At 53.2% G+C, this 21,738-nt stretch overlaps 1 protein-coding gene and 1 long non-coding RNA gene across 4 annotated transcripts; one reads left to right on the top strand and one right to left on the bottom strand.

Annotated features, from left to right (window-relative positions):
• The first annotated feature begins 2,907 nt into the window (after window positions 1-2,907).
• On the top strand, window positions 2,908-12,271 carry POLL (DNA polymerase lambda). Of its 3 annotated transcripts, none has more exons than XM_045040587.1 (9): window positions 2,908-3,353; window positions 5,097-5,230; window positions 5,734-6,028; window positions 6,216-6,378; window positions 6,739-7,056; window positions 7,820-7,993; window positions 8,548-8,676; window positions 10,742-10,910; window positions 11,360-12,271. In XM_045040587.1, exons 2-9 carry the CDS (start codon window positions 5,119-5,121, stop codon window positions 11,722-11,724), a joined length of 1,725 nt encoding a protein of 574 aa, XP_044896522.1. In that variant the 5' UTR covers window positions 2,908-3,353; window positions 5,097-5,118; the 3' UTR covers window positions 11,725-12,271. The 3 variants fall into 3 exon arrangements, with proteins under 3 accessions (XP_044896522.1, XP_011285755.2, XP_011285756.1); XM_011287453.4 differs by lacking the exon at window positions 2,908-3,353 and adding an exon at window positions 3,481-4,267; XM_011287454.4 differs by lacking the exon at window positions 2,908-3,353 and adding an exon at window positions 4,219-4,267 and having other exon boundaries at window positions 5,069-5,230.
• A 5,700-nt stretch (window positions 12,272-17,971) lies between these two features.
• LOC123380886 lies at window positions 17,972-21,463 on the bottom strand. Its single transcript, XR_006587248.1, has 3 exons — window positions 21,327-21,463; window positions 20,640-20,948; window positions 17,972-20,423 (listed from the first exon to the last, which is right to left on the bottom strand). It is a non-coding gene; the product is annotated as an uncharacterized LOC123380886 (long non-coding RNA).
• Between the last annotated feature and the right edge of the window lie 275 nt (window positions 21,464-21,738).

Here is a 21,738-nt window from a genome sequence, read left to right as displayed (position 1 = left end):
TCTCTCCCTCAAAATAAATAAACATTAAAAAAAATAAAAACAAACAAACAAAAAAAACCAAGCCTATGTGCTCAGAATATTTAAGTGGGTTTCCTGACCAAGCACTCCTTCTAGCCATGCCATTGCTCTGCCTTCTACACATCTCTAGGCCATTCCTAGCACACAGCCACATAATGTTAGTCCTTATATGTTTTCTTCATGGTATTTACCTTGGTTATGATTTACATTTGTGTGATTCTTTGATTACTGCCTGTCTCTATCAGATAGGTTTCATCCCTCTTGCCTATGGTTTCCCTAACATCAAGCATAGTACCTGGGATATACCAGGAGCTCAACTAAATATTAATTGAAAGAATAAATGAACACTGATTCAACTTTCATTGAAAGAATGCAAGAATCCATGGGTGCCTGGGTGGCTAAGTCGGTTAAGCATCCAACTTCAGCTCAGGTCATGATCTCGAGGTTCATGAATTTGAGCCCCACGTGAGGGCTCTCTGCTGTCAGCAGGGAGCCCACTTCAGATCCTCTGTCTCCTTCTCTCTCTGCCCCTCTCCCACTCACATTCTCATTCTCTCTCTCAAAATAAACAAACATTAAAAAAAAAAAAGAATTCAAGAATCCAGGAGAGTCTCCTAGCCCAACTCTTCCACCTATATAATAGTCATAAGCTGATAGAAGTAGGTTCCTTAGTGAGCCTAATAACAGGGGACAGGTACCCAACCTACACTTGATGAATAGGAGCCCCAGGGACCTTGAGCAGCTAAAGGAGTCACTCTCTGATCTACCAAGGCTTTTCCCATGTAATTCACTCCTCTGGACACAGTTCCCTTAAGTCACTCCTAGCTTGTATTCTGGGGAAACTCACCCCCAAATTTGCAAAGCCTCTTAGCATGCCCCTAGGTTATAGTGCCCTCAATCATCTGGATGGCTCATAGAGCTGGAAAGGGTTTTCCTGTCAGGAGTGGGGTACAAGGTGCTGCCTGTGAGTAGCTGAGGGTGTGGCCTGACCCTCTTCTCCCCCTGGAGTTCATCTTGAGTCCAGGCAGGGTGCAGTGCTTACTAGTGGCTGGCACTTTACATGTTTCATCGCATTTGATTCTCACAGTGACCCTATGTGCCCCCACTATGTGTTTCATAAATGAGGAAAATTGAGGCATAAGGGTCATACACCTTGTCCAATCTCATAAAGCTGTGAAATGACAGACCTGGACCTAAGCTCATTTGAGGCCAAAATCCATGCTCTAATAACATACTAGGAAAATGCGCATAGCTTTAAATATTTGTAAGGTTGAACACTGTTCCAAGGGTTTATTGGTCGTTTCTAGTGAATTACCTGTTTAGGTCTTAGCTTATTTTATTTGGGTATTCATCTTTTTTTACTGATCTGATTGAACTTTATATTAACCCTGAATCATATATGTTGCAAATATTCTGTTTCAATTGCTTTTTAACTTTGTTTAAAAATTTTTTTTAACATTTATTTATTTTTGAGACAGAGAGAGACAGAGCATGAACAGGGGAGGGGCAGAGAGAGAGGGAGACACAGAATCGGAAGCAGGCTCCAGGCTCTGAGCCATCAGCCCAGAGCCCGACGCAGGGCTCGCACTCACAGACCGCAAGATCGTGACCTGAGCTGAAGTCGGACGCTCAACCGACCGAGCCACCCAGGCGCCCCTTAACTTTGTTTAAAGTGGGTGTTCCCAGGGGCGCCTGGGTGGCTTGGTCGGTTAAGCGTCCAACTTCGGCTCAGGTCATGATCTCATGGTCCGTGGGTTCGAGCCCCGCATCGGGCTCTGTGCTGACAAGCTCAGAGCCTGGAGCCAGTTTCAGGTTCTGTGTCTCCCTCTCTCTCTGCTCCTCCCCTGTTCATGCTCTGTCTCAAAAATAAATAAACGTTAAAAAAATTAAAAAAAAAATAAAGTGGGTGTTCCCAAACGATTGTTTAATTTTTATTATAGTCAACTATTTTTTTCCTTTCTGGTTACTACCCAGGAGTTGTGCTTAGAATATCCTCCCTTACCCAAAGATTATATAATTATCTGTACTTTCTTGTGATGCTAACAAAAAAACAAAATCCTAGATGATGAAATATTTGTTTAGATACTATCCTGTGACCAAAGGAACTGAAAGCAGATACTCAAACAAGTATTTGTATACCCATGTTCACAGTAGTAATATTCACAATAGCTAAGCAAGCGGAAACAACAAGTGGAAGTGGAATGGGGGAATTGGTTTTTGACAGGAACAGAGTTTCAGTTGAAGAAAATGAAAAAGTTCTAAAGATGGATGGATGGATGACTGTACCATAACATGAATATACTTCATGCCACAGAACTGCATCCTTAAACATGGTTAAAATGGTAAAAGCTATGTTATCTGTTTATTTTTTTTGAGACATAGAGAGACACACACACAGCATGGGGGGGGGGGGTAAGGGCAGAGAGAGAGAGGGAGACACAGAATCTGAAGCAGCCTCCAGGCTCTGAGCCATCAGCACAGAGCCCAACCGGGGGGCTCGAACCCACAAACCGTGAGATCATGACTTAAGCCGAAGTTGGACGCTTCACCAACTGAGCCACCCGGGCGCCCCATATCTAGTTTTTAAAATAAGACCAAAACCACTGCTGTATGAAATAATGTCCAAAATCTTTAGCTCGGCATAGGAGATCTATCACAACATACTCCAATTTATCTAAATTCCCTCTTCATGCCCCACCATTTCTCCTCACTGCTCCTTAAGAGCACTTTTATTCACCCTTACAGCCTGGCACCTGACAAGGTGTGTGTGTGTGTGTGGGGGGGGGGGGGGTTGTTCTGACTGGGTGAGTGCTTCGGCCTCCCTGAATGTTTTGTCATTCCCGTATTAATGAGGCGTATACTCTCACACTGCCACACCTTTCTTTACATGTGAGTCATTCCTCCTGGTACAGCCATCCCCTCTTCTCCACTTAGCAAACACATATTAATTCTTTAGGACGTATTAACATCACCTCTTCTGTCAGGTCTTCTTTCAAAGAAACGATCATTCCCCCCTTTGTGCTCTCATAGCACTTTTATAAAGATTCCAACTTCTATTTAACACACACTCTCATTTATTTACGTTTTTTCCCCTCTCTGCTCTAGTACATACCTCAGCACATAGTAAAAGCCTCCCTAAATGCTGCGTGAATGAACGAGCAAATGAGCAGGTGATGTTAATTTACATGCTTCCCTGATTGGCCTCTGCCTACAGATGTGCGCCTCTACTGGTATCCTAAAAGCTACAAAGATTCAGATCTAATTCATTCTGGCTGCCAAGTGGGTCCAGGAAAGGGCTCTGAAGCACTGGGGGTCCTATATCCGCCAATCCTAGGGTAAGAGAAAGTCAAGACTCCATACCCCTATGCCCACCTTTTCCAGGCACAGTCCTGGGGCCCTCGCTCTGTTTTCCCTACAGAAAAAACATTAAGAAGTTCACTTACAAACATATTACAGCTGAAAAGGACCTCAGAGGTAGCCCATCCAGCTCATTTTAGATAAGGAAAACGAGGTCCAAGCAAGTAAATAGGCTGTGATTTAACGGCAGAGAGGTAACTAGATCCTAGGTCTCCCGCCTCTTCCTGACGCCAGGCTGCGTTCAGTAACAGAACCCGCGCTGACTGGACGGGGTGGGGAGGGCTAGGGCTGGTCTAAAACACTCTTGGATTTCAGCTTCCTCTTCTACAAAATGGGGTGGAAAATTAACAGCCTCTCGGGCAGCTGCAGGGAGCAAATGCCATAACGAATGTGAAGGAACTTATTAGTAACAGAATTCAGAGCTGGGCGAAGTGGTGTAGAGGAAACTAGGAGGCGTCCAGAGACGCGTGTTCCAGTCACGTCATCTCTTTGGGCCTCAGTTTCCTCATCTGCCAATGAGGGACTGGGCCTGTCTGGCGGCCGCGGCCCTTCCAGCTCGACCGTCCCAGGCTCTGAGGCCCTTCGCGGAGGTGCCAGCGCGGAGGGCTGGACCCTGGGGGAAAAGGACTAGGGAGCTCGTGAGGGGTCTCGAGTTACCGTCCTGCAGCAGCGCCGTCTTCTCGGCGGTCCGGAGACTCTCCAACCAACCGGTTACCGCCATCTTCCCCGCGCCCAGCCAAGCGCCCCGGCCGCTGCCATGGCAACCATTCCGCCTACGGTCACTTCCGGCTGACCCGGAAGATGTTCTGAGCATTTACCCCTCCCCCCCACCCCCTCCGGCCCCCGACTTCCCACCCACCACGCCCTTCGTCCGCTCTCATTGGCTGCCCTGGTAAGTGGTTTACTCCAGCCCACCCGCGGGGCCTGAAGTTGACCCCACCTGGGACCGAATCACTGCAATGGGCAGGGGTCCTTAGGTCAGGGTGCGGACACTCCAGCCCTCCTCTGGCCTCCAGCTGGGAGTGCCTGGCGCGCGCCAGCTGCGCTCGCGGCGGGTGCCCCACAGCTGCCTGTCGTCTCCACCCCCAGCTGTGAGGCCGCGGCTCCTCTAGTCTCGGAAGGCGCCCCACACCTGCTGCTGCCTTGCCCTGTCTCCCCGCACCTGCGGGGCTGAGCACCCCCGTGACGGGAGGTCCGCGACCAGGGCAGGTGTAGGGCGTTCCCCCGCCTCCCTAACACCCTGCTCTCCCAGGGTTTCCTATGCGGGTCTGTGATGGGGTAGAGAAAGATCATGTGGGGTTTATATGCAGATTCCCCCCAGTCCGTCAATCCTCTTGGGAGCCCAAGTAAAGATGTAGCTCCATTTCCTAGCCTAGCATCTCCTGTTGGTAGAGCCCTTTCAAAGTGGGATGCAGCAGGGCAGACACTGCGCTGAATCTTTAGAGCAACCCCTCCGAGGAATATCATTTTGTACCACTCAGAAGTTCCTTAATAGTCCCATCCTTCCCTTTATTTTCCCTAGTACTCTGACATTGAAAGGCTGGTGAGTGCTAGGCTAAACTGCTAAAGTTCAGTTGGGTTTGAGATACCCCAAGGAACTGGGCTACTACTGCCCCCAAACCCTGGTCATTAGAGACACCACCTCCATAGGCAAAGGGTTGGGTAACCTCAATTCTGGGTTTCCACGTGATAGTTGCCCTGATCAAATCTAAAACCTAAAGGCCAGGATCCGGCCATCCCTCAATGGACCCCAGGGGCATCTTGAAGGCATTTCCCAAGCGGAAGAAAATTCACGCCGATCCATCATCAAAAGCACTTGCAAAGATTCCCAAGCAAGAAGATGGAGAAGCAGGAGGTGAGCAGACTCACCCTCAGAACCCTCATGTACTTGAACCCTTAGGATTCCTATGTTGCTCATGTCTAGACTCAGATATTAGAGCTGATTCTGCCCACCCACGGACTACAGGTTGGTTTGTATCTCCCTTGCACAAGGCTTGGGCCCCAGTCTTTAACAGGCCACTTGCTCTATTAATAGTAGGTGTCTATTAATACTTGTTGAAAGAATAAATAAATGAAGTGATATATAGGATACCTACAATGTGCTAGACACTGTTCTAGATTACATGAGGGAACAGGACATATCAAAATCCTTGCCCCTTACATCAAGTGATGGTCCGTGGGAAAATTAACTGTATGTTTGTGGCAGAATTCCCCAGAAGGCTGGCTGTCTAGATGGAAGAAAAATGATTGTTTGGGGGCACAGGACTGTAAAAGGTTCATTCGGATCATATCTGACAGTTATGACATATATGACAGTTATCATATCTGACAATAGGCATCTGGATGTCCCTTACACAGAATGGCTGAGCTCCCTGCGGGCCCATGTTGTGCCCAGTGGCATTGGGCGAGCCCGGGCAGAGCTCTTTGAGAAGCAGATTATCCAGCACGGTGGCCAGATATGCACTGCCCAGGCCCCAGGCGTCACTCACATTGTGGTGGATGAAGGCATGGACTGTGAGCGAGCCCTCCGCCTCCTTCGACTGCCCCGGCTGCCCCAGGGCGCTCAGCTGGTGAAGTCCACCTGGCTAAGCCTGTGCCTGCAGGAGAGGAGGCTGGTGGACACGGCAGGATTCAGCATCTATATCCCTAACAGGTGGGTTGGCTCCAGTCTTTCCTCAGTGTTTTCTGGCAGCATCCTGAGCTCTCCTCTTGGGCTATTCAAAATAACTTTCATTGTCTTAATCGGACACATTAGAAAACCAAGATCTCAAAGTAGAGTATTAGGAGCAGAGGTAGGGCCAGACCTTTGGGATCTTAACTTGCCATCACCATCCCTGCAGGTACCCGGACCAACCACACGTCAGCAAGGCAGACCAAGACTTTTCTGCTCCTCCTGGAGCCCATGAGGCTCTGCTCAGGACAGCCCTCTCTCCTCCCTCTCCTCCCACGAGGCCTGTGTCTCCTCCCCAGAGGGCAGAAGAGGCCCTGAGCACCCAAGCCCAGGTCAGGAGCCTCCCAGCCCTCACAGCTCCCTTCCCCTGGGAACTAGGTCACAGAAACAGGCAGGGCCTGGTGGTGGTTCAGAAAGTCCTAGACCCCTGAAAGAGGAAGGACCTCTTTCTTATGAGGCCATTTGGCTCTTCCCAACATCCACCATGTCTGCATTTGGCCAGGCCACATCTACCACATACCACTGGGAATTCTAGGACTGGGCACTGGGGGAAGCCAGGTGGAACATGGCCCCACACTTAAGGAGGTGCAGGTCTGACTCATCCCTGGGTCTGACTAGGAGGCTCAGCCCCCACCTTTGAGGAGCTCTTTGGGGGGGCGTGAACTTATTGTCTCATCTCTTTCCCCCTCAAGCCTGGCTCTGATGATGAAACCAGTGATGGGGAAGAGAACCAGGTTAGCGCAGCTGATCTGGAAGCCCTTATCAGTGGCCACTACCCCACACCCCTTGAGGGAGATGATGAACCAAGCCCAGCCCCTGAGGGCCTGGATAAGTGGGTCTGTGCACAGCCTTCGAGCCAGAAGACAACTAACCACAACCCCCACATCACAGAGAAGCTGGAAGTGCTGGCCAAAGCCTACAATGTTCAGGGAGACAAGTGGAGGGCCCTGGGCTATGCCAAGGCCATCAATGCCCTCAAGAGCTTCCACAAGCCTGTCACCTCCTACCAGGTACCCGGGGGCCAGTGCAGGGTATGCGGGGAGATGGGGGGCCTTCTGTTTACTGGCCAGAGGTTGATGGTGGCACCAGTCACAAGGGGGATTGGGTGGAATGCTTAAGATTTTATGATGTCTGAGACTTCCACAAAAGAAAATGGGGATATTGATGAAAGCAGATTGACAAAATCTTGATAATTACAGAAGTTGCTGACAGGTACTTGGGGCTCATTGTACTGTTCTATTTTGGAATTTTTTCCATAGTAAATAGCTTTTAAAAAGTTTAGACTCCGGAGGCCAACAGACCAGAGTTTGAATTCTGGTTCCCATCATTCGCTGTGTGATTCCAGGCAAGTTACTTAAACCCTTAGATCAAGGAAAAGGAACTAAGTAAGAAGAGTGAGAAACTCAGGTGTTCCCATGAGGACCAAATGAGATGCTCGCTGTCGTGCAGTAAGGCCCGACACGCAGTCAGACCTCAGTAAATGTCTGCCCTCACTGTTGCGAGGGCAATGGTGACTGGGATCGTCACTACTGCCTTTTCTCTACTTCCTGTGCTCGCCTCCATCCCTCTGAGAACCAAAAGACAAGTTTCCCAGCCCATTCTATCCTAACTTCTCATCTTCAGTTGTGCCCACGCTTTACACAGCCATCAGTTGCCAACTAGCCAGGTTGGCCTTCACTCAGATACCTGCTGAAGGAGTCTGCTAGCCTACCACTGGCTCTGCACCTGCCGTCTTCTCATTCTTCTTTTCTACCTCTGCCTCCTCTTCCCCAGGAAGCCTTCAGTATCCCCGGGATTGGAAAGCGGATGGCCGAGAAAATCGTAGAGATCCTGGAAAGCGGGCATCTGCGGAAGCTGGACCATATCAGTGAGAGCGTGCCTGTCTTGGAGCTCTTCTCCAACATCTGGGGAGCTGGAGCTAAGACTGCCCAGATGTGGTACCAGCAGGTACCTGTCCCTGCACCTACTTCAGTTTTGCTCTTTCTCAGAGGTCCTGCCCCACAGTTCTCATACCCTGTACTCTGATGGGAATGAACCCAGACTATAGTGAGACCACTTTTCAAGGGGATTAGGTCTCCCGGCTTCCAGAACTGCCCTGTTGCTTGGTAGCCTTGAGGCATTAATCTGTTGTGTAGGCAGAGATAAGAAGTATGTTTCTCTGTCTCCCAGACCAGCAAGGGCCTTCCTGAGAAGACCAGGACTCAGGGCTGAGTATCCAGATCAATGGTTCCCCGATCTGGCCATGCCCGGAATCCCCCAGACCGATGGATTCGTGAACCATTATTTTAGGGTTGTGGGAGGGCTGGATTGGGGTGTGTCTCCCGTGCTCCCTACCTTTCTTGAGTCCCACTGATTAGAGACCCGACCACTCCTGGGGTTGGTCCTACCTCAAACCTTCCTTGGAGTTTGGGGGTGATGGTAGCCTTGTGTATGTGCTCACTCACTGCCCCTCCATTGGTCCTGGCTGCTCACAGCCTCCTCATCTGGCTTCTTTTTTCCAGGGTTTCCGGACCCTAGAAGACATCCGCAGCCAGGCCTCCCTGACTACCCAGCAGACCATTGGCCTGAAGCATTATGATGACTTTCTGGAACGCATACCCAGGGAGGAGGCTGCAGAGATTGAACAGACAGTAAGCAGGTGCCCCAGAGCAGTGAGGAGCCTTGCTATAAGCTCATGGCCTGGCTCAAAGTCAGGAACACCTGATCCCTCAGCCGGGAAGTCAGAAGAAGCTGTGGAACAGCAGAGGTTGGGACCAGTGAGGAAAGAGCAAGTTGAGACTGAAGCTGGAGGGGAGGGTGGCTTTGGTAGGGAAGGGCTGCAACACCAGGTCTCTGGATTAGGGTAGAGTGAACATGGGCAGAGATGCTAGAGTGATGTTAGGACTGGGTTAACGTTTGGGCTGGATTAGAGGTGGAATATGGTCAGAACTACTTGAGGATATTGGGGTTTGAACTGGGCCAGGTCTGGGTCAGGGCAGAGGTACTTAATGTTTTTTGATTTACAAACTTTTCTGAGAACCCGATGAAAACTATAGACTCTTTTCTCTCCAAAATTTGTACAAATGTACAAAGTTGTTTTTTTTTTTATCTCTTTCCAGAGGTAAGGGCCTTCTGAAGGCTCCCCCACCCACCCCCCCACCAACCTGAGACTGGTTCAGGGTGTGGGTTAAAGTTGGTGTAGAAGCACAGTGCCAGTACAGTTAGGTTTGGGGTTAGAGAAAAGCTAGGTTGAGTTAAGGTTAGGCCCGAATTAAGAGTAGGGTTTTCTTAACATTGGATGCTTTTAGTTAAGATTTGTCATTGTCCTAGAAATAAGATTTGGCCAACATTAGGGTTTGGTTTAGCGTTGGATTAGAGAGTAAATTCGTATAAAACCTAGATTAGAGAGAGACTAGGGTGTATTTAGGATTAGATATATCATTTGTTCAGTCAGCTTCAGGATTATGGGGTGGTTGCTGTGGGCAAGGTTTGCTACTTTGGAGTCAGATTCTGATCAGGTAGGACTCTGTGGAGACCCTGGCCCAGTTTAGTTAAAATTAGCCTCCAGCTCCACTCCAGGCCACTAGGCCACGGGACTATGAGACTGGCGCAAGATAGATGGACAGGCCCTTTTGTCCACCCATCACCAGACCTTGGTGCTAGTAATGACGCCGTCACTCAGCCACGGTGTCCAGGCACAGAGAATGTCCCAGTGAGCTTCCAGCCCCCAACCCATTCGAACAGCAGTGGCTTCCCACCTGGCCTGCTCCCCCCACTTAAGGGCTCCAGCTTTAGGAGTTTTTGATGGGATTACTCATCCTAGGTCTCCTCCCATCCTCTTGGGAGGCTCAAGAAGGGACTGAGAGGATTAGCAGAGCCATGCCTGTCAGGAGAATTGAGGTGTCCTGGCTGGAGTATCCAGGGCCCCAGAAATCTCAGTGTCCTGGGGTAGAGGCGTGGAGGTCATCTGCATATGAAAGGCTTCAGTGTCTCTGGGGTGGAGGCTAATGGGCTTTTTCCTCTCAGTGAGGGTTGATCCTTCAGCTGACAGCCCCGTCTTGATTCCCTCTGCACCGAGCCCATTCCTCCAAGTAAGGGTGTGAGTATTGGCTCAGAATTGCCTCCCTCTTTGCTTTCTTTCTTTTTCTTTACTATAGGTGAGGTTGCATTTCTAGGCTCCATTTCCCCCCAGGCCTCAGCCTGGGGCACCCCACTAGCCACCTGATGAAGCCTCAAGCCCCAACTCACACTCTGCTCTAAGCTCCAAATCCATACCAGGCCTTGGAGGGCTTCCAGGCACCTGACCCTTTGTCCTAAGCAGACATACCCAGGCATAGGGTTTGGGGCTGAGGCCAAGAGAAGGGTGTCTCTCTGCTTTTAAAGAGCTCCAGGAGGAAAGATCAGTGTCTTTCCTCAGAATCAGAGCATACACCTCTTAGATCCCTCTTCAGGCCGCCTCTGGTGGTATGAGCACGAGGTTTTCTCTTCTGTCCTAGGGAAGCTGGAGAACTGCCATTCCGCAGGGTAGATCTCTGACATCTCCTCCTTTAGTCTTTCCCTCAGGCTCCTGTGATGCGACCAGGGATTGGTTCGGGGCATAAGCCGGAAGTGTGGGCTCCTGGGTCGGGGAAGGCTCTTGTGCTGTCAAGGGGGACGAACTCCTTGCAGGGCTTGAGGCCCACAGGCCCTCCCCCCTGCCCCTCTGCTCTTTCTCAGGTCCGGGAATCAGCTCAGGCCTTCACCCCTGGGCTGCTGTGTGTGGCATGTGGTTCTTACCGACGCGGGAAGGCAACTTGTGGCGATGTGGATGTGCTGCTTACTCACCCGGATGGCCGGTCTCACCAGGGCGTCTTCAATCGCCTCCTTGACAGCCTTCGGCAGCAAGGTATAAGCTCCATCTCTGGGTGAGCAGGTTGGCTCCAGGCAGGGCAGGGCGAGGCTAGCCGACCCCCAGGAGGGAGGGCCTCAGAGTTGCAAGCTCTCGGCAGGAAGCAGGGGAAGGTGGCTTCATGAGAGTGCCACCTCTCCCTTGTGGCCAGAGCCAGTTCAGGGCAGAGATGAAACAGTCCACCACCCCTCCACTTAGTAATAGGTCCTCAATACTGCCCGCAGGTTAATTGCTTGATCTCACCTTTCTGTGACACTGCAGGGGCCATGGGGAGGAATGGCCATGCGTGTTTTAAGGAGGCAGGTGCAGAGAGGGCAAGGTTGCCCAGCAAAGAAATTCACCCGCAGGGAATGGAGGAACCAGGGATGAACAGGAGAGACCTGGGAGGACGGGGCAGCCCAAGCCTGGCTCCCTGCCCTCCCAGCAGCCTTCCCGTGTTGCGCCAGGGTTCCTGACGGATGACCTGGTGAGCCAGGAGGAGAACGGCCAGCAGCAGAAGTACTTGGGTGTGTGCCAGCTCCCAGGGCCGGGGCGGCGGCACCGACGACTGGACATCATCGTTGTGCCCTACAGCGAGTTTGCCTGCGCCCTGCTCTACTTCACTGGCTCTGCCCACTTCAACCGCTCCATGAGGGCTCTGGCCAAGACCAAGAGCATGAGCTTGTCGGAGCATGCCCTCAGCACCGCTGTGGTCCGGGACAGCCGAGGCCGCAAGGTGGGGCCTGGCCGAGTGCTGCCCACTCCCACTGAGAAGGATGTCTTCAGGCTCTTAGGCCTACCCTACCGAGAGCCAGCCGAGCGGGACTGGTGACCCGCGGCTGGGGGGAAGGGGGACTGCCCCACCTGGCCATCCAGTGCTTGTCTCCAGCCTTAGTGGGCTGAACCTCACTACGTCAACAGCCTGGGCCTGAGGGAAAGGGCCAGCCTGGCTCCCACGTTCTGTCCAGCCCTCTCCTCAACAAGAGCAGACTGCTGGCCTTCTGCCTCACCACTGCCTCTGGTGGAGTTCTGGACACGCCCCCCTCCCCCCCCCCCCCCCCCCCCCCCCGCCTCATTGTAAGCAAGAACAGCTGCTGGTGTGAAGCCAGTTTCCTGTGCTGAAGGCCCAGACACCCCCACTTCCCTGCCCAAGGAGGGTCTCTCTGCTGGGGGCAGGATGGGGGCTGCAGGGGAGGGGCAAGCAGCTGTAGCTGAGCATCACCTAAGACCCTTTGGAGCAAGAGAACAAGCCGTTTCACATGTCCTCCCTCCCCCTAGCCCGCTTCCTGTGCAGCTGGAGGTGTGGGGACGGGGTGACCAGGCTTGGGGAGGATAGCATTTGAAGGCCCAGGGGTCCAGTAAAGTGCACTTGACATTCAGCCTGCTTGGTGTCTGTGAACTGCTGCAGTCCCTGCCTGCCTTCAACCCGGGCAGGGATGGAGATGGGAGCCAAATGGGAGCCCAGAAAGGCAAGTTAACTGCTCTCCAGAAGGGCTGACTTAAGTCCACTCCTGAGCTCAGAAGGGGGGGCAGAGATGGACGGGTAAAAGGGAGAATTCATGGAGTCAGGCATTAGGAGTGCCTGTCTCCGCGTTAGCATCTCTTGTGGGCCCTGCCCTAGAACAGGCTATCAGGACGTAAACAAAGGTGACAAGACTTACTAGGAACTGGTGACTTGTGCTACCAGCAGTGCTGAGGCAGTCAGACGAGGTTGCGTGGAGGGGAGGGGAAGGCTGGCAGGGAAATAGCCTGCCTGTTTGGGGAAAACTAAAGAGCCTACTCTAGAGACGATGCTGTATGCCAAGACTGGTGGAGGACTGGGAGTTGGGCTAAGGGGCTCAGTTTGATAGAGGGGATAGGAGCAAGTCCAGCTGGTGGGACCAGGATGGCACTTGGAGGTTGGACCTCGCAGGATGGAGAGTTTAGTGAGGGGAGTGGTGGGGTGGGGAAGAAGGTTTGGACATACCAACTATGAAGAATAATGTGCACAGGGCTGGAGGAGGTGGCTGTGTTGGGAGGAGCAGCAAGGGGCCTGGAGAGGCCTCCTGGCATGGGGGGTTTGGAAACTGAAGAGATGGGCGCAAGCCTGAGTGTGCTGGCTGGGAGGCAGGGCTGGGGGGCAGGTACTAAGTCCTGTGTCTCTGTCAGTAACTTGCAGGGTCTCAGAGCTGGCCTTTGTTGGCCTGATTTCGGTCAGGGGATGCCAGCATCCCGGCATAAGGATCCCGACTCTAGTTCAGAACTCAAGTCCAAGCCCTGGGGCCCCACCTGCACGGGGCATGCTGGGGAAGGAATCTAAAGCTCATGGAGTCTGGGAACCTTTTTCACAGCGTAGTACCAACCAGAGACAGCCACGTCAAAGGCCTAGAAGCCTCTGTGAGGGGTGAGTCCCTCGGAGCTTCTATTCCCAGGGAGGTGTGGCTGACTGGGGCCCGGAATGAATACGCCAGGCAAATTCCTGGCCCCTTAGGCTGCTTCTGGACCCTGCTTGCAAGCTCTGCCAGGTCTACTCTGAACCAGGCCCCCAATGTCTGCCATCATTCCCAGCAAGGGTCAGAGCTGGCAGAAACCCAAAGCCGGGAGTGTCCAGGTCCAAATGTGGAAGTTGCTTCTCTCCTTTTGCTTCCCACATAAATGCCCTGGCATCCTGTCCGGGCCCACAGTAATAGGGCCTCCAGGGCTGCAAGAGGGAACCAGTGGGTCACCGGGTGACTTGGCCAATTAACCACTTCCCATACACAGAAAGTCCCCAGAACTACAGAGAAGGATAGTGCTGCCTTCTGTGTCTGAAAACAGGGACCTGGCCCCTCAACCTCCTCCCAAGAGATTCAGAATTCCAAAGATTACCTTCAAACCAAGTCAACTCCTTGTGCCACCTCCTGGCAAGGACAACAGGAAATTGGGAAAGAAAGGAGAGCACCCACACCCTCCAGAGAAACCCATTCTGGAGGTGGTATCCTCTTGGCCACTCAGTCTGACACAGGAGCCTGGGATAAAAGCTGAGGGATGTGTTTCTATCTGGAGAAAGGCTGCTCAGTTTGGAGGAGGGGCTGGTTTTCCGAGTCCAAGCTAAGCAAAAAGTGTATTAGAAGGATCCCCAGGTACTTCAGAGCCTGAACTTGGTTTCTGGGTAGGCTTGCAGCCCAGTGCCCCATTCTGCCGGAAAGGGAGACTGAATTTTGGGGCCCCGGTGGGAACTGGCATCCTGTCTAGCAACTGAGCACCCCAAAACTACCACCCAATCACCATCTGGTCCCAAGGAGGAGGAGAAGGGCCCACAAGCCTGCTTCTCACCCCTATCCCAGCTGTCGTCACTCTGTCTCAGAGCCAGAGTTGTCCCTGGCCAGATCACATGTACAGTAGGCAGAATAACGGTCCCCCAAAGATGTCTACATCCTAAAACTTAGAACCTGTGAGTATGTTATCTTACTTGGCAAAAGACATTGCAGATATGATTAAAGTTAAAGATTTTGAGAAGAGATGATCCTGTGGGCCCAATCTAATTATGAGTCCTTAGCAGAAAACCTACACAGAGAGATGTAACAACAGAAGGAAGGTCAGAGAGATGTGATGTTTCCGACTTTGAAGATAGAGGGGCACTCATCAAAGGATGTGGGCAGCCTCTAGACACTGGAAGAGGTGAGAAGACAGAGTCTACTCTACTCTAGAGCCTCCATAATGGAACACAGACCTGGAAACACCTCAACTTTATTCTGGTGAGACCTGCCTCAGACTCCTTAACAGGAGTGCTGTGTGGTGATAACTGTGTTGTTCAAAGTCACTGAGTGTGTGGTGATTTGTTACTGCAACAATATAGAGAGTCAGTAGACTGGACATGTCCTGGCCTCTCCCTTTCTAGTGAGTGGAAGGACCTGCTGTGAGGCACAGGAGGCCCCTGCAAGCGCAGCTGGGGTGTGGGGAAGGGTGGGAGCCTCACATGCCTGGAGGTGGGGAGGGTCAGATGGCAGGCAAAGCCCTGGGCCCCAGCCCTCTCCAATTGGCTGCCACCTGCTCAGTGTGGGCCTTCCTTAATTTCCGTTTCCCTCTGACATTTTGTGCCCAAGATACAGATCTCTCTGGGCTGCTCTGTCCCAGCCCCACCACGCTGGGAGCCCGATCTTTTCCCAGGGCCTGGGTGGGATGACATTGGCCTTGGTCCCAGACTTGCACTGAAAGTGGAACAAGATAAGGCCAAATTCTCCTCCTGGGTTCTGGATGCTCATGGCGGGGGGGTGGGTGGGTGGGGGGTGTGGGGGGGTGGGGAGGGGTGCAGGTGTGGGCACAGGGCCAAGAGCCTCCTGGCCTGAAGTGGACATGACAAGGTGGGCAAGTCCAGCCATGTCCTACCCTCCAGGTATCAAGGGCTGGGAATGGAGAACCCAGGCCCTTTGTTTTGCTTCTCCAGGATAGTTATGGGATTCCTGTCCCTTTAAATGGGATGGGCTGCCTTTTGCCAGGACTAGGGACCAGAACATGGAGAAGACACTGGCTTCACTCCCTTTCTTCACTCCAACAGGAGAGCCCCTTTCAGCCCCTCCCACCATCTCAGAGATGAGCCTCACATGGAAGCTATAGCTGTTGGGGCACGGGCTGCTACCCAGACTCTGCAGACACTCGGGAGCTACTCTAAGCCTTGGGCTCAGCCCCAAGACCTTTAGCCCCATGTCCATTCTGCCCTTCATTCCAGGCACCAGCCAGCTACTTTTCCAGAACCCATGAGCCACTGGGCAGCCCTGCTTCTGAGCCCTGGAACAGGGGGGTCCTCAGGGCCGAAGACCCAAAGCTGACCTGGACTCTGGGCCAGGCTTCATCCCCATTGTCTGAACCGGGGCCTCGACAAGCCCCGGGGGAACACACTGGGGGTCAGTGCAGAAGCTGAGCCCCAGGCTGTTTGACTCCATGTTCATTCGCCTGAGTGTCTAATGTGCATTCTGGACCCATGTTTGTGTACTACGAGTTCGGGATTTTGTATCTGTATGTGTGTGGGCAGCCCCACGTGTGTGTGGGTGTGCGCAGTGATGTAGACCTTCCTCCCTAGCACGTCCCTGTGTTGTCAAGGGCTCAGGCAGGGCCTGGGGGCTGGAAGGGCGGTCCGCGGAGTCCCCTGTAGTGCCCGGCAGGGACTGCAGAACGTGATGGGGCCCTGGCTGGCTCTGGACTCTGGGTCCTCGTGTCCGTGGAGGCGGCCGCAGGGCGGGCCGCCTGCGTCAGCCTTGAGCGGCCATCAATAGCGCGCGGTTAATTAATTTGATGGGAACAGCAGGGACCGCCGTTTGCATTTAGTGAAGTTCCAGGAACTTCCAACCTCATCTTCATAATTGGCCTCATAAATTGTAAGAAAGAGAGAGATCAGCAAAGCGGGAGGGAGGAGGGGCTGCCCGTCCGTCCTTATTTAATTTTATTGCTGAAATTCATCTTTTTAGCCTCCTCCGGAATCGGCTCTCCCTGCCGGATTTGCCTAATCATGATAAATTAATATTCATTTCCCCGCCTCTCACCCAGCTCCCGCGCTTGGATGGAGTTGAGCAGGGCTCCTTCCAGCCCCGTGGCCAGGCCTTGGTGGGAGCCTGAGGGGGTGGGGACCCCCGAAAAGAAAGCAGAAAAGAAAGCGCAGCCTGGGGAGGGGGGGAGGAGAGCCTGGGAGAAGAGGTGCCTCTGTTAGCGTGGGGACGTGGGAGGGGGAGATTCAGGGTGATTGACTGGGACTCTCAGATGAGGGGCTCCTGAGGCCCCCTGCTGGTTCCTGCGCAGGAACAGCCCAGAGTGCCCAGGGTGTGTATGAAGATCGACTCCCCCCTGCGAGGTAGGGTTAGGTGGGAGGGGCCGGAAGACTCTGAGAGGCCCCTTTGGAGACCCAGAGGCCTGGAAGAGGGAAGACAGGATGGATTTGGGAGATGGATTTTGAAGGCTAGCTCCAGTTGAGAGGTGGAGGGAGGAGAAGGCTCCGCTGCCCGTCTGACCTGGCCTTGGCCCCACACCCCTGCTGACTAGGTGCCGGCCACCTTGCCCTGGGCAGACTCCAGTGGGACCCGGCCTCTGGTCTCTGACCAGCAGAAGTGGTGCCTCCACTTCCCTACAGCCTAGGCCGGCTGGGCAGCTGGCCCTCTGAAACTGGGTACCTTGGCTGGGCCGTGTGATTGCCCCAGCTACTGCTCTCCCTCGGTGAGGCCCTTTCCCAAACCCTGCAGCAGGGCTGCCCGGAGGGGAATGCAGGCCTGCTCTTCTCAGTGGGGCCCTGGGAGGGCTTTAGATTGTATTCAGCTCCTTGCCCTATTGTACAGTTGAGGAAACTGAGAAGCAGAGATGGGTGGTGACTAGCCCAGGGTGTCACTCGGAAGTCAGCGGGGTTGGGACCAGGAGTGAGGGATGCTTTCACCCCCCCTGGAGGCTGGGTGTGGTGGGCAGGATTCTAAGGAAGACCTCAGTGACCTTTACCCTCTCCCTTTTGAGGGTGGGTGGAGCCTTCAATTATGACGAGGTATTATTCCCCGTGGTAATATTACCTTATATGGCAAAAGGGAGATGATCTGGGTGAGCCTTGGCTAAGCCCATGAGACCTTTAAAAGCAGAGTTTTCTCTGGCTAGTAGAAAGGGGCAGTCAAAGAGAGTCCAAGCATGAGGAGTCAACACACCTTTGCTGGCTCTGAAGATGGAGGGGGCTGCGTGCAAGGACCAGGGAGAGTCGTGGAGAAACTTAGAGTAGCCTTTAGCTGACAGCCAGCAAGGAAAGGGGACCTTAGTCCTATAACCACAAGGCACTGAATTCTGCCAACAGTGAGAATGAGCATAGAAGCTGATCTCCCCCCGGGGCACCTGGGTGGCTCAGTCTGTTGGCATCCGACTTCAGCTCAGGTCACGATCTCATGGTTCATGGGTTCGAGCCCCACGTGGGGTTCTGTGCTGACAGCTCAGAGCCTGGAGCCTGTTATGGATTCTGTGTCTCCCTCTCTCTCTGCTCCTCCCCTGCTCACCCTCTATCTCTCCCTGTATCAAAAATCAAGGAACATTAAAAAAAAAAAATTAAAAAAAAAAAGAAGCTGATCTTCCCCAGAGCTTCCAGGTGAGGACTCGGCCTGGGCCAACACCTTGATTTGGGCTGTGTGGGACTGGAAGCAGGAAATTCAGCTGAGTCTTCCTGGACTTCCAGCCTAAAGAGCTGAGTCCATTAATGGATTTTGTTTTTAGGGGCTAAATTTGTGAAATTCTGTTATGCAGCAATAGAAAGCTAATACACAGACTTAGGGGAAGGGTGTCTTAGGAGACTCCTATGATGGGAAGGAGGGAGATAAAGTTGGAAGAGGTCTGGGTCTCTATCCCAATGCCATTTCTCTCCCCCCATGTTCCCACATATCAACACTTGACTGGAGCTGCTCCCCAGCTGCCAAAGTCATCACGTCTCCCTATTGCTTTACCTGGGATCCAACCCTTGCAAACATTTAAATTTGTGACTCTTGCAAGGTGGAGCCTGAACCCCAGGGTTATGAGGAGCAGGGATTCACCTCTCATAGCAAAGGGTCCTTGACAGGAGGAACTTCTATGGAATTTGCTCAGGCAAAGCCTTCCAAGATGTGGGTAGGGGCAGGCTAATTCAGTGCAATTGCAGACAGAGATTCCCTTCCCATCCCAGAGTTTTTTGGTTTTGTTTTTAATGTTTATTTATTTTGATAAAGAGAGAGAGAGACAGAGTGTGAGTGGGGGAGGAGCAGAGAGGCTCCTCTGCTCCTCGGTTTCCTGAGCTCCTTTCTGGGAGTGGCTGTAGCTGGATCTCACTGGGCTTTCTAATCTCTCTCTCTCTCTCTCTCTCTCTCTCTCTCTCTCTCTCTCTCCCTCCCTCCCTCTCTCTCTCTCCTTCTCCCACGTATCTAAAGCAAAGAGACCCAAGTTTTCAGTATGTGGAGGGTTCCTAATACTGATGCTGACAGTCATAGCCCATGGCCCTGAAACCTGGAGTTCTGAATCAGCAAATGCCCACTTGCCCTGAGGTGGGAGCTCCTGACCTCTAACCTCCAGAACCAGTGGTATGGGGGACATAGACTCTAAGCTCTAACCCTGCTAGAAGCAGGGGTTCTGGCTCTATAGCTCACGTATATCCCTATACATTCGTGACACGTGGTCCCCACACATGTCCATGCACATACCTGATCTCTACCTGTCAGCCCCACACATGCCTGATTTGATTCCACATGGGCTCCACACAGGGCTTGTGGGTGCCTAGACTGGCCTGAGACACCACCTTCCCCCAGCTCCAGATTTCCCCTGAGAAATCCTCTCTCATCACCGTGACTTTGGACTCAATGGACTTTGGACTTTGGGAGCACTTTGGGGCCAGTTTGACAAGGGCCTCTGGTCAGGCCACCCTACCTACCTGCTAGACCACACACCCATTGGAAAGGAATCACCCCCCTGGCCTGTTCCTCTTCCCCTCAAGCTGCCTAATGGGGAGAAAGCCTGGGACCCTTAGTGTCTGACCTGAGGAGAGAAGGCCTCAGAGGCCATGCCCTTCTTCTCCCTGACGGAGAACAGTCCTGGAGCGCTGGGCAGCTCGTTTCTCACCTAAGGGGCCAAGGACTGCAGCCCCCACCTCAGAGCTTCTGAGAGCCAAGGTTCGCCACCCCCACCTTGAGGGCCTTCCTAGCCTTCCACCACCCAAGTGCATACCGAAGCTGCAGAATCAAGTAAAGGAGGAAGGCTCCAGGAAGATGCCCTAGAGAAGCCCTACTTGCTGCCCAATCTATACTATGCAACTATGCAGCTTCAGTTTTTACTGTGAAGTACAGACTCAGACCACAGATGTCCCTCCAGAGCCTGGCTCCATAGGCAAGAGGAAAGCTCTCTTCTCCATGTTTCAAGTTCTATCTTTCTGGACCTCACTCCCTCTACCCGATAGGAACAGACTATCAAGCCTCTCTGGGATCTGGAAAGGGAAGGGCTGCTCCGACGCACAGGGATGGCGAGACACAGGAATGCTCCAGGGGTCATCTTCAGGGACAGGGGGGTCGCCAAAACTGGGTATCATGAGGGCGGAGCCTTGGGGTGGGCTGGGCCGCTACTGCCAGGTGTATAGGGGGGAGGGATGGGACAGGTATTGAGGTCGACGGGCGCACTTCCCGGAATAGACCAGCAGAGGGCGCGCGAGGACCGACGAAGAGGACGGGCGAAGCGGCCCTGCGGTGTGCGAAGGCCGGGATGGGGTGTGGCAGAGAGTGCGCCAGGTACGGGGAGGAACCGCCTAGTGGAGCTTCTCTCCCAGGTCGGGGAAGGGGAGTAGGAGGTTGGGGCTGGAAGGGTCCGGAATGCGCTGCCGCTACGCAGCCCCTCCCTCCTCCTCCAGAGGATGCCTTGGGGGATGTGGCTTAGTGCCCCTCCATGGGTGGGTAGACCCTCCCCATCACCCGGCAGGGAGCAGGATCCTGCACTGGTTACCTTAATGTGGTATGCTGGGGACCCTTTTCCCAGACTCACCTCTGGTCCGGATTCTGTGCCTCAGTTTCCCCCTGGATGAGTTCTGTCCTTGCTACTGGAAGCTATAAACTGGGAGACCAGGTGGGGTGAGACGACCAGTAAGAGGGAACCAGTACCCTCCCCTTCCCTCCCCAACCTTGTAGCTGAGCTTTGAGAGGAAATAGAAAAAGAGGAGAGGAGAAAAGAGCGATGGAGGGAGAGGTGACGCTGGGGAAAGCAAATGGAAGGGGCGAGTGGAGGGAGGGGGAGGAGGGTGGCTAGGGTGGGTAGGAAGAGGGGCCTAACCTCTCAGCGGAAGCTCTCCCAGCTCTTGGGCAATCTGTGACTCCTCTGGGCTGTGCTGGGGGCCGAGCTCTCCGCTGCATCCCGGAACCTTCGCTCTGCCTGTAGGCCCCCTCCAGCCGCCATGATTTATAGCTGGGCCAGGCCTAGCGACCTTGGACGGATAACTAATGACGGGTCAATAACGCTACAGAAAACGTGAACTGGTAAGGGAGGAGGGACGAGGCCCATTAGCCGTCATTTTCTCTCTAATCCTGGTGCCTCTCACTGCAGTCTCCTCGCTGGGGTTTTCCCCAGGGCCTCTTGATGGGTCTGAAAGGTGACAGTTAACACAGCTGAAACAGGAAAAGGGGAGGAGGGACCTCAACGTACTAGAGAGACCCAAAATGGGTCATATGAGGGTGAAGGAGACAGGTGCCCTGTCCGGGAAATACTTCCCACTCCCCCTATTCTGTAGACAGGAGTAGGTCACATGTTGGGAAGCTAAAGTTAGCAGGTCAGTTCCTGTCAGGCAGAAGGCAGGGCACCTGCCTTTCTCTTCCAGGGAGAGAAATAGGGAGAAAGTGCAGAAAATAGGGAGGGAGTGCCCTCTACTCCACCACCTCCACCTAGCTCCCTCCCTTGGCCCATATCTCTGGAGATGTCCTCTGTCTCCCCTCACTCCAAGCTACCCAAAGGGAGGGTGTTTACTTCAGTCCTGGGGACACCTCATATTCGGCCTGTGTCCCTGCTTGCAGGTGGGCTGGGGAAGCAGGGGCCCGTCCGTGTCTCAATTCCTCGGTCATCTGGTTCCTTTTTTTTTTTTTTAATTTTTTATACATTTATTTATTTCTGATAGAGAGACAGAGCACAAGTGGGGGAGGGGCAGAGAGGAGACACAGAATCAGAAGCAGGCTCCAGGCTTCGAGCTGTCAGCACAGAGCCCAACTCGGGGCTCGAACTCACAAACCGCGAAATCATACCTGAGCCGAAGTCGAACGCTTAACTGAGCCACCCAGGCACCACATCTGGTTCCTATTGATAGTGGACCAAAGCCTTCTTCTCCCAGTCTGGCCACTCCCCTCCTCCTATTTGAGGTCACCTGGGTCATCCTCTGGGTCCC

The sequence above is a fragment of the Felis catus genome, chromosome D2 (genome assembly GCF_018350175.1).
Source record: "Felis catus isolate Fca126 chromosome D2, F.catus_Fca126_mat1.0, whole genome shotgun sequence".
Taxonomy (NCBI): Eukaryota; Metazoa; Chordata; class Mammalia; order Carnivora; family Felidae; genus Felis; species Felis catus.
This window is presented reverse-complemented; position numbering and strand designations above follow the sequence as displayed.

What these genes read in the sequence shown, in the direction of transcription:
- POLL (XM_011287453.4), top strand. Translation starts at nt 3,891, where the DNA reads ATGAGGGACTGGGCCTGTCTGGCGGCCGCGGCCCTTCCAGCTCGACCG. An exon ending in CGCTCTCATTGGCTGCCCTG is followed by an intron (nt 4,268 to 5,096) that starts GTAAGTGGTTTA and finishes TAAAACCTAAAG; the next exon opens with GCCAGGATCCGGCCATCCCT. An exon ending in AGCATCTATATCCCTAACAG is followed by an intron (nt 6,029 to 6,215) that starts GTGGGTTGGCTC and finishes CCATCCCTGCAG; the next exon opens with GTACCCGGACCAACCACACG.